Source organism: Cotesia glomerata, linkage group LG10 (assembly GCF_020080835.1).
Source record: "Cotesia glomerata isolate CgM1 linkage group LG10, MPM_Cglom_v2.3, whole genome shotgun sequence".
NCBI lineage: Eukaryota > Metazoa > Arthropoda > Insecta > Hymenoptera > Braconidae > Cotesia > Cotesia glomerata.
Genome location: NC_058167.1, coordinates 1,076,994 through 1,092,891, shown reverse-complemented (window position 1 = coordinate 1,092,891; position 15,898 = coordinate 1,076,994). Strand labels below are relative to the sequence as shown.

The 15,898-nt window shown below is 29.2% G+C and overlaps 1 protein-coding gene and 1 long non-coding RNA gene across 3 annotated transcripts in view; one reads left to right on the top strand and one right to left on the bottom strand.

Annotated features, from left to right (window-relative positions):
- Window positions 1–1,279: 1,279 nt before the first annotated feature.
- Window positions 1,280–1,594, bottom strand: LOC123272343. The gene is made up of 2 exons (XR_006511059.1): window positions 1,456–1,594; window positions 1,280–1,388 (listed from the first exon to the last, which is right to left on the bottom strand). It is a non-coding gene; the product is annotated as an uncharacterized LOC123272343 (long non-coding RNA).
- Window positions 1,595–3,410: 1,816 nt separating this feature from the next.
- Window positions 3,411–15,898, top strand: part of LOC123272339 — a 22,746-nt gene continuing 10,258 nt past the window's right edge. Inside the window, exons 1-4 of one of the 2 annotated variants that reach the window (XM_044739032.1) lie at window positions 3,411–3,780; window positions 3,862–4,226; window positions 4,544–4,669; window positions 4,749–4,857. In XM_044739032.1, coding sequence (XP_044594967.1) covers window positions 3,569–3,780; window positions 3,862–4,226; window positions 4,544–4,669; window positions 4,749–4,857 — 812 coding nt within the window. In that variant the 5' untranslated portion in view covers window positions 3,411–3,568. Of the gene's footprint in view, window positions 3,781–3,861; window positions 4,227–4,543; window positions 4,670–4,748; window positions 4,858–12,399; window positions 15,893–15,898 lie in introns of those variants that run through there. The other variant, XM_044739033.1, reaches the window with a different exon arrangement.

Below are 15,898 nucleotides of genomic sequence, written 5' to 3'. Positions count from 1 at the left end.
AAATCACAACGCACTACTCTTTACAAAAACTTGTTTTATATTTAACTAACATAAATCGATAAATTTAATCACTTATGATAAACGGTTATTAGTACCCTGATCGAAAAATGTTTCCACCAATTAACCAATAAACAAACAAAAATTAATAGCTCTGAATCAGTCTGAAAAGTCTTCTGGCGGGTCCGAAATTCTTGTCAAACCATACGTTTTAATGTCATTATTATCTGTCTAACCAACTCCTGTTATGATATTTGCAGAGAGAATCAGACTGATAAAAGTCTGATTCAGAATTTCATAAGAATGATTCAGACTGCTGGCAGAAACATATTTTCACCGGGGTTACTTTTCTATCTAACTATTATTCACTTATCACTCAGGTTAATTAAATAATTAATGTGATTAAAATTAAACTACAACTAATTTCACAATCTTTGCTGCCACGCGGCGCTAAGTAATGGCGATATACATCGATGTTTTTAATGACAAAGCCTAGATAGAAGGAAGGTGTTGGAAGACATCTATTGTCTAGAAACCAATTAGACAGACTTCCGGTGACTTAGATCCACAGATTCGATAGAATCTGGCGCCAAGTTCCGTTCAAAAATTCCGTTGTAAACGGAGCGCCAGACTACCGAATGTGTTTACTGTAAGCAGAATGGTATTTCTCGAGGTTGCAAAATTTTATTTAATTATATAGTACTCCTTTTTCGGAAATGATACATTATAAAAGTAAGAAATACTTTATTTTACTGATATTAATTAATTATAATCAATTATAACATTTAATTCACTTAAAATTATTAAATTCTATCAGCACAAACTATAGTAAGCCCAGAAATTTCGATTTTGACTTTTTTTTCATGGAGAAAAGCATGGAGACTAGATAAGGAGCCCGAACTCCATGTATACAAATAGCGTCTAAAAATAAGAGGGCGTTAGTGTTCCATTTGTACCAAAATGGCGGGGAGTGAAGGCGGTAGTTTCAAATGGAATTGATAGAATGAATAAATTTTGAATCTAATTCAATGAATGAATGAATAAATTAATTAATTTAAATAATTTTTAATTTTAATTAAATTAAATGTTAATTGTATTAATTTCAATTTTAATTAAATAATTAAAATAATTAATTAATTAATTAATTAATTAAAAAATGAAAAAATTGTAGGTAAGTTTTTTATAGAAAGCATTAATAAATAATAGTATGCATAGAAGTTTCAAAAAGCGTTTAGAAGTTAGTATTGCGAAAATATTTTAAATTAATTGTTAGTATTGTTCTTAATTTGTCATCTCCTGCCAGCATCGATTATGGGTGATTTTTGTATTTCTACTCTTATCCGATTTGATTTCTTCAACTCTTTATCCACTAATAAAAATTTGCAAATGCGCTGAAAATAGGAATAATTTTTTTTATTGATTCTATCAATCTTTGGAGTCTGTGGTGACGTCGATTACCAGAGTATTACAGATGATACAGTATTGATAGAAGACAGCATACGATGAAAATTATTGAATCCATTGTCAGCTACAATCATTCTGTAAATCATTGAAATTTAATTATAATTCATCTTTTTATAAGACTTGTAATCTTAAATTGATGTTTAGTAAAAAAAGCATATGAAAAGTTAGTAATAATTATTTAAGATTTAACAAGGAAGTATAAAAGCATAAAATATTAATTTTAAAAAATATGATCTAAATCTGAAAGCAAAATAACACATAAAAGCAAATTAAAGCATTTCTAAACATTTTCAATATTTATATCTATTTTATTACTGACAATACACAGAAAAAGTTATTTACTTTAAACAAGAAAATTTTAATGGAAATCCGAGATTGTTTTGGAGCAAGAAATATTTACCGAAACTCAAGAAAATTAGTTATCTTTCTGTGTATTATAAGTATGGCAAGTACGCGCATTAAAATTTTTAATTATTAGCTCTTGAATTTTTTAAAAATTGTAATTTTGTATTTTTTTACATCCAAAAAATCGATATTTTAAACCCCAAAGATGTCAGTAATAAAGCAAATTAGAGAATAGATGAACATATATAATCAATAATTTTTGAAAGTAAGAAATAATACCAATGTTTCTCATACTGTAAGAAAAGATGAATTCCAAACGAACCTTAAAAAAAAAATTGTTCAAGTTGCTTAAGCTTCATTGAAAAAAATTAAGAAAGTAAGTTAGCTGTTTTCATTATTCTGCCAGCAACCAGGAGTGACAATGAAAGTCATTCTGACTTGCCGAGGTATACTCTTTAATATTTATTAATATATTACATATTTCATAAAAAAAAAAAAGGTTATTTTGTCGAAATAACAAAAAAAATATAACAATTTTGAAAAGATAAAAAATAAAAAATTTGAATTTTAGACCTTCCCGCCAAAAATTTAAACTAAAAAAAATAGAAAAATTATTGCAGGCAAAGCTCTGAATTTTCAAAAAGTTGTTTGTAGGTTACTTTTCCATTAAAATTATAAAAAAATTATTGTTAAAAAAGTAAATGCCGACTTATTCTGCCAGCAACCAGGAGTGACAATGAAAGTCATTCTGACTTGCCGAGGTATACTCTTCAATATTTATTAATATATTACATATTTCATAAAAAAAAAGGTTATTTTTTCGAAATAACAAAAAAAAAATATAACAATTTTGAAAAGATAAAAAATAAAAAATTTGAATTTTAGACCCTTCCCGCCAAAAATTTAAACTAAAAAAAATAAAAATATTATTATAAGCAAAGCTCAAAATTATGAAAAGTTTGTTTGTAGGTTACTTTTCGATTAAAATTATAAGAAAATTATTATTATAAAAATAAATGCAGAGTTATTTTCCCAACATCTAATAATGGTGATTAAAATTGTTGTGATTTATTCAAGTATACTTTTTGATATCTATCAATACATATTATATTTTATGAAAAATAATTCTTTTGTCGAAATAACAAAAAAAAAAAAAATGTAACAATTTTAAAAAGATAAAAAATAAAAAATTTGAATTTTAGACCCTCCCGCCAAAAATTTAAACTAAAAAAAATAGAAAAATTATTGCAGGCAAAGCTCTGAATTTTGAAAGAGTTGTTTGTAGATTAGTTCTCAATTGAATTTATAAAAAATTTATTGTTAAAAAAGTAAAGGCCGAGTTATTCTGCCAGCAACCAGGAGTGACAATGAAAGTCGTTCTGACTTGCCCAGGTATATACTCTTTAATATTTATTAATACATTACATATTTTATGCGATATAATTATTTTGTCGAAATAAAAGGAAAACTTTAACACTTTTTGGAATAGAAATAAATTACAAATTTGAATTTTAGAACTTCCTGCTTATAATAATAATTAAATAAATAGAAAAATTTTTTTAGGCCAATCTAAAATTTGCAAAAGGGTTTTTTTATGGTTTGAAATTATTTTGACAAACCATAACGCACTTATACACTTGAGATTTATTAAAGTAATGTGTGCCTATTTTTAATTTCCCGACGTTCATCAGATTTTCATCAGTTTTCTATCGTTCACGGAAAAGAAAATGCGGTAAATCCAACTACACTTGGAGTAGCCAAAATGTCGCACACTCATAATGGACTATCTATGCTTCGATTTATAAAAAATCGATGTTTCCCGAAACAAACATCGATAGTCGAAACATCGATGTATATCGCCCATCACCTAATTGATTTTAGCTTTCGTGGCATTGGTTACACCTCGTGTTTCATATTATCGGTTGAATTATTCTTAACATTTTATTTTAATTATATTTTTCAATTAAAAAATATGTAAAAAATGAATACTATTTTTCAATCAGTCAAATTTTAATTAGTCAAACATAATTAATATTTACTTTATTGTTTTATAAGGGAGGATATATTTCCAGTTGAAATATGGATGCATATATTTAAGTGGATAGATACGTCAAAATTGATGGAGCTAAGGTTAGTGAGCCGATTTTTCTTCAACTTAATAGAATGTATCTTCAACAAATCACGAAAATGGAAAGAATTGGCGCAATCAACCATTATGCCCGATTTTTTGAATTTGACAATGCAGCGAGCTTATCCCTATTATTTGGGTATTTGTAACTCTAATATTGACGATCCAATACTGTGGCGAGGAACCTACTTATCATACAAAAAATGGCAAAAGGTTCTCGGAAAAGAGCACGAGAAAGACTTTATCGCTCCAATGTCAAGTTGTGGTAGGATTACATGCATCAGTACTTTTGGTAAGAATAAAAAAAAACTAAAAGAGCCAATTTTTAGTTTTAATACATGATGAAAGTGTCTTAAAGCAGCTATATGAGGTTAGTATAGCTAAGTCAGTATAATCCATAACAAAAGAGCCATTCGGCCATAACCAATATGAAAAGGTAGATTTCTTTATTATTTCTTATTAGAAATTAAATTATATATTCGTACATTTAACAAGTTATTGATCTCATCATAAAACAATTAATTATCATTTGAAACGACTTGGTTATGCTAGCCTGATGAGCTTCCTAAAATATTAACCTTTTGTGTTATGTATTAATTTAATCTATAGATAAATATATTTCGATTGGTTTGGATAATGGTTTCATCGAAAATTACTCTACTGATGACTTGAAGACGCCATTTTATATAGTGAATTGTAATATTTATGTAAAACAAACTGCATTTTGGTATACTAGTTACGTAATAATAATATATATCACACTATTTAATCATCGATAACTGACTAGAATTAATAAATTTTTCCTTTTATTTAGATGACCAAGTACTTGTTGTAATTGTTAGGAAGGACAACGCCTTGAAGTTTTTAGACCTTCAAAATAAAGTAGAAATTAGTACTCCCGGATTCTTCGCTAATTGCATCAGGTAATTTTCATTATTAGTCAGTTTTAAGCTAAGGTAAAATACCCAGCACTTGAACAATTATGAAAGTGGGACCAGTACTTGAACAGACTTTTAGAATTATTGTAATACTAAATCCGTGTACTTATTATAATTAATATAAACGAACTATAATTATTCAATGATACAGTAATTCATTTCTCTACATTTTTCCACTCATAAATCAGAACAATTATATTTTTGTTAACTTAAAAATTGATGTCAAGATTAGCTGACAGATGCAATTTTTTTCATGAAAAAGGTACTAAACCTTAAGCCGAACAATCAGTCAAAAAACGGTATATCATCATTTTAAGTAAAAAAAAAAAAAAATTGTACCACACAATGAAATAGTCTTTTCTAAATCATCCATAATTTTTGTAAAGATATTAACTATCATTTTTATATTAAATTTGAGCGTTCAATTATTACCTCCACATTTTCAAAGCGGTACCCAAAACTTGAACAAGCTGAGACCATATAATTTTGACAGCACTCTAACCTAAAATTGGTTTAATGGTCAGCATTGTGATTTGTATTAATTACTGCACCTTATGACCCAGATTTTACTTTTTGTAATTGAGTATTTTAGTTTATTCGTTGTTAATTACTTAAAAATTAATAGAAACAATTATTGTTATTAGTGCGGCGATTATTATTTAATTATTGTATTTATTTAGCTAATAATTTTATGTTATTGTTACCGAAGGTATGATTAAATTAAGAAAATAAGCGTGTGAGAAATTATTACGAAGCCGAGCGAATTAATTGTAAAAGAAATTAAAAGACTGGGAAAATTATTCTAAGTTCCGAACAAGATTTAGTATGGGAAAGTGATGAATGGATATAAAATGAAAGAAATGACGATTATTATTTTGTAAGAAATAAATTAGGTAAGCGAAAATTTTATAAGTCCCGAAGACAATTTAGTATGGAAAAATCAACGAATGGATATATAATGAAGGAAATTGCGATTAAAATAATAAAGAATTGTGAATTTGACGAAACGAATGGATAGAGAATGAAGAAAATTGCGATTAAAATAATAAAGACTTGAGTTTCGAAAATAAAAACTTAGAATTTGGCGAGACGAATGGATGGAAAATGAAGGAAATTACGATTAAAATAATAAATAATTATTATTGAATGCTAGTACGAGAACACCGGATAGGTGTCTAAAACGACTCTTCCTTTTCGTTACAAGAGAGTTAGGCAAAAAATGATAAACGCCAAAATTTGGCTCGATAAAGCAAGCAGTTCTTTCTCGGGAGAATTACTCGGGCGAATACTCTTCACCAAGTAATTCCAGAGGATGATACTCTACCTGGAGTCTGACCAAGGCTCAGGTAAGTATCATGAACCGACCGGATGAAAGTGCTTCTCCCCGTGCCAAAGCCTTCAGCTGAGGTACGGTAGGTGATCATAAGCCGTGTAGGTGGGGGCGAAGAGGACACTCTCCATTCGCTCTCGGGGTAGAGGTTTAGGCCCAGGGGTGACGGCTAGTCTCCTGGGGAAGCGGGGAATCAGCTTTTGAAGTTTAGTTCGCGATTTTGACGCTCACGGTGAGTGAGAGTATGTGTGAGAAGAGTGTTCTAACATATTGTTTATATTGTTTAATTTGTTTATATTGTTTATATCGTTTATTAACATGATCAGGCCAATAAAGAGGTTTTTCTTTTTTTCTTTGATTGATTTAAAATAAAGTGTTTTGTTTATTATTTTGTTATTGATAATGTAATCCCCGTTTATGACCCTGGACTCCGGCGAGCAAATTTCGAGCCGGGGACAATTAAATAAATTATTTTATTTTTATAATTTTTTTTTTGGAAAACGTGGACGTTACAACCTTTCATAAGTTTTATAGCTAAATATAAGTATAGTTAAAAATTATTGAACGTTTTGAATTGAGTTTTTTAAATTTATAATTGAAAATTCGCTTTTTCATTCATAAAAAATATAATTATAAAATTAAATATAAGAATTTATCATTTTTCAATGAACATATTAAATATTGATAGTATTATTTTTAATATTAATCAATAATATGTTGTAATTCTTTAGATTTTCAATAAAATATAAAATTTTTGCTGTGCCTATCGCCATACACTTTATTAGTTCAAGTACTGCTTCCCGGAGTGTTCAACTGCTGGGGCATGTCAGAATTGACTGTTCAACTACTACTCCTTTCCTAATTTATCTTAAAGACGTTGTCAAAATAAAAATATTCAGGTATCTGCGTTATTGTGCACTTCAATCAATTCAAAATTGTTTATATTTTCATCAAAATCACTAATAACTACTAATAATTACATCTTTATATTTTAAAAGTAGGGTCAAATACGTTTCAGTTTAAAACCTGTTCAAGTACTGGGTATTTTACCTTATTCAATATTTATCCGGTATCAATTAATATATTTCACCGTTGTATATTTTTATTCAATTTATTAATTATAAGTATAGTAAAATAATTTTTTACTAAGCCCATTTTTAGTAAATTTGAATAAAAACTTGTAAGAACTTACTTCAGTGAAACATGTCGAATATCACAAATCTCAAAGGGTTAACATAATTAACAAGTTAAGGCCATTCTAGCGGGTGACTCCCCACTTTTTTAAAAGCGAAAATAGCGCTGCCTGGTGGCGGAAAGGGGAACTAAAAAACTCCCTAGGCCGTAAAACTTAGAAAATTAAAAAATAAATATATAATGTTATTTAAATTATATGATGTTATTACTTTGAGTAAATTACAATTTTCAGTAAAATATTTAGTGATTTTATAGAAATTGATATGATTTTCCATTTTCAAAAAAAAAATTTTATTGAAAATTTTTTGTATCTCCAATATTGTAGACAAAACCAGCGCTTCTCGTTTTTTTAAAAATTCTATCCTCACAAGCATGTCAAGTGTAAAGTCAAAAGTGAATTTTTTGATATAAAGAAAAGGGATAGAGCAAAATTGATAAGGACATTATTTATAGAGAATTTGATTTACTATGAAAAAGGTTTCTTGTAAATTTTTTGTATCTCCAATATTGTAGCCAAAAACAGCGCTTTTCTTTTTTTTTTTATTTTATCCTTACCAACATCTCAGGTGAAAAATCAAAAGTGAATTTTTCGACGTAAAGAAAAGAGATTGAGCAAAATTGATAAGGACATTTTTTGTAGAGAATTTGATTCTTTATAAAATAAGGTTTCTTGTAACTCATCATAACTCCCCATAACGTCGAGATCTGATGAAACTCCGATCTTATGCAAAACGGGGTAAACCAATAACTGGGCTTCTGTGTATTATTAAAAATTTTCAATTAAATTTTTTTTTTGAAAATGGAAAATCATATCAATGTCCATAAAATCACTAAATATTTCACTGAAAATTGTAATTTACTTAAAGTAATAACATAATATAATTTAAATAACATTTAATTTTTCTAATAAATAAAATATTCCATTGACTTGAATTCATCCCGCTGCTCATACATCGAGCATGCGCAATGGGATAACGAGCCCAATGTTTTTAACTTTTATAAAACTCACTATGTGCCAAATGTATAAACAACAAATTTATCTTCGAAACTAAATAAAATTGTAAAGTGATAAAAAATTAAAGTTATTTTTAATAAATTTGTAATATTTGTGAAATTCGAGCTACGTTGAGTTTTTTTTTATAAACTGCTTGGATATTTTATAATTGTGCTTGAAAAATAAATACGGCGTTGACAGCTCAATGTCAACATCAGCTCCAATAATAAATTCCGAGTATTTAATCACATTTTTATCATTTTTTTCTATTCAAAATAAAAAGTAATTTTTTTAAATATTTTTAGAAATTTTATTTTGTACATTTAATTATTTTATATATTTATTTTTTAATTTTCTAAGTTTTACGGCCTAGGGACTTTTTTAGTTCCCCTTTCCGCCACCAGGTAGCGCTATTTTCGCTTTTAAAAAAGTGGGGAGGCACCCGCTAGAATGGCCTTAAATATGAATATTAGACTGTGTCAAAAAAATCGAAAATTTTTTTTTCTTGCCTCCGGGCCGAAAGCGACAACTTTCGTCCCGCTACGCGGGACGATGTCGCGTTTCGGCTCCGTCGACAAGAAAAATCGTATACAACCCTCGGGAAGTAAAAAAGAAAGCCTCAGAGCACATGTTAGTCAACCTCGGCTTCGCCTCGGTCGACAATTACATGTGCTCTGAGACATTTCTTATTTTACTTCCCTTGTAGAGTAATAATACTATATTTCTCGATATATCGAAATTGTTATTTACATTCCCGTGTGAAAAAAAATTCGTCTTGTATTCGTCTTTTGCTTTAAATCTAAAATGTAACTGAATGAGCCTTTTTCCTGAGAGTAGTACAGCGAACGTGCCACGAGAGGCAGCACTCGTAGTAGGGACAGACATAAAATATTTTCATTTAAGACAGTGTTATTTACGCTATATTATTTTATTATTTAAAAATAATATTTAAACACAAAAAAATTTTTTTAATAACCACTATGCCAACAAAACATTGTAGTTTTGCAAAGTGTACGTCGGATAATCGCTATCCAGAAGAAAATCTGTTTTTTATACCATTTGTAAAACCTCATATCGACGAGGTTAGATTCCAATAAAAGATTACGAAATTATAAAGTTCTAAATAACTAATAAACTAATTACTTAGAATCATCAATTACATGTTTTCAAAATTATTTTTGAAATTAATTAAATGAATAAAAATGAATAGCAAATTTTTTCACACACTGATAGAAGGATTTATTTGTACCAAAAAATATTTGTTAATGGTTAACAAATCATTTATTAGAGACCACTTTTTAGTATTAAACAAATATTTCTTAGTATTTAAAATGATTTGTTTGTATTTAATAAATCTGATGTTCATTTATTGAATATTAATAAATCTTTTTAAATACTAAGAAATATTCATTAAGGATTAAAAAGTGGTTTCTAATAAATGATTTGTTAAATATTAAAAAATATTTTTAACTAGAAACAAATCCTTCTATTAGTGCAGTTATTGGATATAAATTAAAATGACATATAACCTCTGTCTGTTACTTAATCGTATTCATTTATTACATATAATAACGTTTATTTATTACCATTTATATTTCATTCATATTTCACTCTAAAATAAATCTTAAATTTATAATTATTTTCAATTTCTCTTGTTACAGTTTGAATTTACCGCTAGTTTTTTACTAGAGTTTGTATACTAACCTGTCAATTAATTCATTTTTTTTTCCGGTAACTTTTAAGTTACGGCACGCAAACCAACGTTTTAATGTGACAACATTATTGTCTTTTACGGTTGCAAATTTTAATTTTGCTTCAGGAACGTCGTCTTCGGTCAAAAACATGTTTTTTATAAGTCCACTTTACTATGTGATTAAATGGAGCTCTGACAATGTTTGTCCCTACCGAACTACTAGCGCCGCTAGTGAGTAATTTTTCGTACTTCAGGAAAAAGGCTCATTTAAGACGTTTTTAAAATAGATTTCGGATAACCTTTAGATGAATTCAAGATGGATTTTAGATGAATTTTTGATGACTTTCAGATTAATTGAAGACGTTTTTTAAGAAGTTTTTGATATTTTTAAAATATATTCAAGATGAAATTTAGATAAGTGTTTAAGATAAAAATTTAGGACGTTTTTTAGAGTGAAAAGATGGATTTAAAATGATTTTTAGATGAATTTTCTAAAAATTTAAGATGTTTCTGAGATGGATTTTAGATAAGTTTTGAATGGATTTTAGATGAATTTATTACGATTTTTAAATTAAATTAAATTAAAGATGTTTTTAAAAATATCTTAAATTCATCTTAAATCAATTCAAAATTTACTTAAATGAATCCGATCTTTATGGTAATCTTGCTCATGGTCTTGTTCACGATCTTTCTGGCGATTCTGCTCATGATATCGCTCGCGATCTTTGTGTCGATCTTTCTCATGATCTTTCAGATCTTGTTGCTCATGTTGAGCATGATCTAGCTCGTGATCATGCTTACGATTTTTATGCCTGTCACACTCATGATCTTGGAAGTGATCTTGCACATGCTCTTGATGGTGACCTTGCTCATGATATTGCTCGTAATCTCGATTGCAATCTTGCTCATGATTTTGCTCGTAATCTCGATTGCAATCTTGCTCATGATTTTGCTCGTAATCTTGCTTATGTTCTTGATGGGGATCTTGCTCGTGATCTCGGTGGTTTTTAAATGAATTTTCATGTGCTACAAATAGGGTATCCTAATATTTTTCTCTAAATCCACTCATTCAAAAGTTATTTGATATTGAATTTGGATAAATGTTGAACTTCAATGTCAAACAACTTTTAAATGAGAGAATTAAGGGAAAAATGTTAAGATACGCTTTTTTGTTGCACATGAAAATTTTTTTAAAAATAAATACTTATTTTTGTTCAAATATTATTATTAGTGGTGGTTATAAAAGTCATATTTCGATATATATAATTGAAAAAAATAGTTGAATATTAAAGGAATGATTATAAGAAAACGGTTTATTTGACTGAATATATTATTGATACCTGTGTACAAAAAGTCCATTATGAATTTGTTTAGTGCTTTAGATCTAAAATGTAACCGAATTCGAAACGAATTTAAGACAAATTTACGATGACTAAGAAATATTTGTATGAAATTTAGAAGAATTTTTAATTTTTCTGTTAAATAGAACTTTTTTGTTAAGAAAACTTAGAAATCTAAGATGAATTTTAAAATTTCAGATGGATGTTGGATAAATTTTAGATGAGTTCAAGATGAATTTAAGATGATTTCAAAACATCTTTGAGAGTCTTACGACGAATTTTGGATGAATTGAAGATGATTTTTAGGTGAATTTAAGATGATTTTCTAATTAATTTAAGATGTTTTTGTAATGAATTTAAGATGATTTTCAGATAGATTTTCTATGAATTTAAGATGTTTCTGAGATGGATTTCAGATAAGTTTTAAATTGATTTTAGATTAATTTATTATAATTTTCAAATAAATTAAAGATGTTTTTAAAAACATATTAAATTCATCTTAAATCAATTGAAAATTCACTTAAATACGTCTTAAATTCATCTAAAATCCATCTAAATATCATTTTAAATCTATCTTTTGACCCTAAAAAACGTCCTAAATTTATCTTAAACATCTAAATTTCATCTTAAATTCATTTTAAAACTCAAAAACTTCTTAAAAACCTCTTAAATTCATCTGAAAGTCATCTAAAATTCATCTAAAAGCCATCTTAAATTCGTCTAAAATCCATCTTGAATTCATCTAAATGTCATCTTAAGAACGTTTTAAATTTATATAAAATCCATCTAAAAGTGATATTAAAAAGATTGAGTAAATTTTAAATTGATTTAAGATCAATTTAAGATGTTTTTAAAAATATCTTTAATATATTTTTAGTAGCTATAATCACGTAAGTACTATAAACACGTTAAATTTTTCGCTCCCAATTTGAAACATTTCTCTGCCTTTTTATGCCCTCGGGCATTTTTGTTACAGATTTAGTTGCATACTCCTAATTGCAGCCCTCACAGGTTGCAAAAAATCTTTGTTCTTCATAAATTGGAAGCTGAGAAATAAATTTTTATATTTATTGGCATACAAGTTTGAGGTTATTGTATTTTAGAGTGAAGTGATTTTAGTTCGTCCGGTGTTATAGTGACAGTACTCTATTAATTGTAAATCTGCTTCCACGTCCTTCTTCACCGATACATTAGAAACTACTCTTCATTACTCACAGGTGGCGTCACCAAAGTCCTCTGTATTGTTTTTATTTACATCAGTCAGCTGTTAAGTAAATCAAAATATAAACATATACCCAAACCGATCTGTTATGCTCTGTGTTAGATGTAAGAAGATAGCTAAAGTTAACAAAACTTGCTTGACTTGTAAATCATCTTATCACCCTAGTTGTCTTAAGGAAGCGTTAAAATCAAAGCTACCAAGTAATTGTTGTGTGAAGTTTTTTAAATCACCATTATCACCTCTTGAATCGACAAGTTCATCCAGACGTACTAGTTTTGTGAGATCTATAAGTGAACGGTCCTCACTCTCCAGTTTCAAGTCAATTGATTCATCGCCTAAAACTCCTCCAGTTTCATCTATGATTGACGATTCTGTCACCAGCTATGGATTCACCGTCAACGATCACTCTGGACAAAACTATTTCGTCAAGTGACACTCATGTTTCAAATGATAATTTAATTACTGATCAAGGTTTGAGTTCTGAAAGTAGTAAACCTGATTGGACAAACTTCACACTCGATCAGAAGATGGACCTGTTACTTGACTTGTCATTCAAAAATAGCTTTGAAATTCGTAAGGTTTCTGAAGATCTTAGTAAGCACACTGATGATATCAAATCTATAATAACAAATTTAGATAAAAATAGTGCCGATATAAAAAGTCTTTCAGCAAATTTAAATACTTTAAATTCTTCATTAGCTAAAGTAACAGAGAACCAAAAGTCATCTGATGAAAAAGTGTGTCAATTAGTTGAAATTTGTAATGTTCATTCCTCTGCTATTGACTTGATAAAATCGACTGTTGAATCCGCTGGATCGGTAAATAACATCTCGGCTGGGCCATCAAACATCACATCATCTCAGCTTCTTTTGTCTGGAGTGCCAGAAAATGTTACGTCAAATTTATCGTCAGCGGAAATTATACATCAAGTATTCAATAAATTGAGCATTTCAAAATTAGAAAATGATATTCTTAGTGTGCGTGAATTAAAAAACAGAAGATCCTCAACATCTCATGGATCGAAACACTCCTTCATCCTGAACCTAAAATCGGCTCAGGTTCGTGACCATATCGTCGATGTAAAACGTCGTGTAAAGAAACTACAAATTAGAGATACGTTTCCAACCGTAGTAAATGCTCCAGAAGGACAAATTTATTTAAATGAATTTCTGCATCCGGACGTATATAAACTTCTGAAATTAACGAAAGTTAAAGCAAGAGAATTAAAATTTAAGTATGTCTGGGCTTACAAAGGTGTAGTCTGTCTGAAAGAAAATGATGATTCAGCCAAAATTGAAATTCGTTCTCAAAATGACTTAAATAAGTTAAATTAGCAATTACCTTGCAAACATATTAAAAATTGTCAAACTTTAAATATTCTAACACTAAATATAAATAGCTTTCTCTCTCATACAGCTCAGCTGGATCTCTTAGTTGCTGAAATGAAGCCGCATATCATCACCATTGTGGAAACCTGGCTTAATCCCGATATAAGTATTGCGTTAAATAACTATGTTGTTATTCGGAGAGATAGAGGACTTATCGATGAATTTGGACGTTATATACGCGGTGGTGGTTTGGCTTGCTTTATTCATAAGTCTTTAAAATCAAAAATTCTATACACTTCGTTGACAAGTCACCTAAATCAACCCGAATTCATGATAATCGATGTCTCGCTGGAAACTGGAGCCCATATTTTGCTATCTGCTATTTATAGAAGGCCTCAAGGTGATCTTTTGGATTGCTTCTTCACTGAGTTTGGAAAGTTATATCCACATTACAATAATATCATCATTACTGGAGACTTAAATTGTAATTTGCTCAAAACTGATCGCTTAGCCTGCCATCTTCAGTCCTTCATCACAGACTCTGCACTTTTCTGTGTACCACATGGTCCTACATATCATACAAATGGAGTTGATTCATGGCTAGGTGTTATTATTGTTGACAGTGAAGACAAGGTGAGAAATTACTTTAAATCTGCAGCACCTTTTGTTGGTGGTCATGATTACTTATTTGCAGAGTATAATCTTGAACATCCAGTAAAATGTGATAAATTAAGAAGATATCGTGACTTCAAAAATTGTGATCACGTGGCTCTTTCCCAGTCCTTAAATAACAATTTGAATTTAAATAACATTGTTATTGACAGCTTGGATCCAAATGAACTCACCTCATACTTCCTGAATGTAGTTACAAACTCTTTGGATGAATTTGCTCCCTTCTCTGAGAGGAAAATAAGCCGTCCAAAAAATCCTTGGTTAACGAAGGAACTAAAAAATGAACTGAAACATCGTGATGCTATCTACAAACGAGCACGTAGAAATAATGATCAAAACCTTCTTAAATATTTTAAGACATTAAGAAGTGAGCTAAAAGCTAAATTAAACGCTGCACGTGATAATTATTTTACAAATATTTTATCGAAAAAATCGCATGATTCCTCAATATGGAAAAAACTTAAACAACTTAATATAATCAAACCGAAGCAGTCTTCACCGTTGGATCATTTTGGAGCAGATGAATTAAATAATTTTTATGCTGCTACTTTGACAAAGCATTCTTCTTGTAGCAGAGAGTTTGTTCATGATTTAGTGTCATTCGCTGTGAAAAGAGTAAATTGCGAATTTGAGTGGTCCAGGATTGACATTGTTGACGTCACAAAGAGTTTTCATCTCACTCTGTCTAAATCTGCTGGTAAAAGTCCAGATGGGCTAGATCTTAAATAGCTGAGAGATCATCTACCGCAAATATCTCTATTTTTAACCGCTGTCTTTAATCGCTCACTAGAGACTGGCATTTTCCCGGATTCATGGAAGTCTGTTTTCATCGTTCCATTAAACAAAGTCATTCCACCCAAATCTCTCTCTGATACGCGGCCCATAGCAAATCTATCGCACTTATCAAAGGTTTTTGAGCGTATTATCGCAAACCAAGTTGTTATGTACTTGGAAACAAATAATTTACTAGATGATTATCAATCTGGTTTCCGGCAAAATCAAAGTACGCAAGCTGCATTGCTAAGATTAACGGATGAGATTCGGTGTGCGATAGACAATGATGACTTTACATTTCTTATTCTATTTGACTTCACTAAGGCATTTGATTATTTAAATCCAAGAATGCTTTTCATTACGATGTTTGAATTGGGTTTTTCTATTGAAACTATCTCTTGGTTCCAGTCGTACCTCTCAGGCAGATCTCAGATGGTCATTGATCCGTCAAATGTTGCATCAAATTCAATGAACACGTC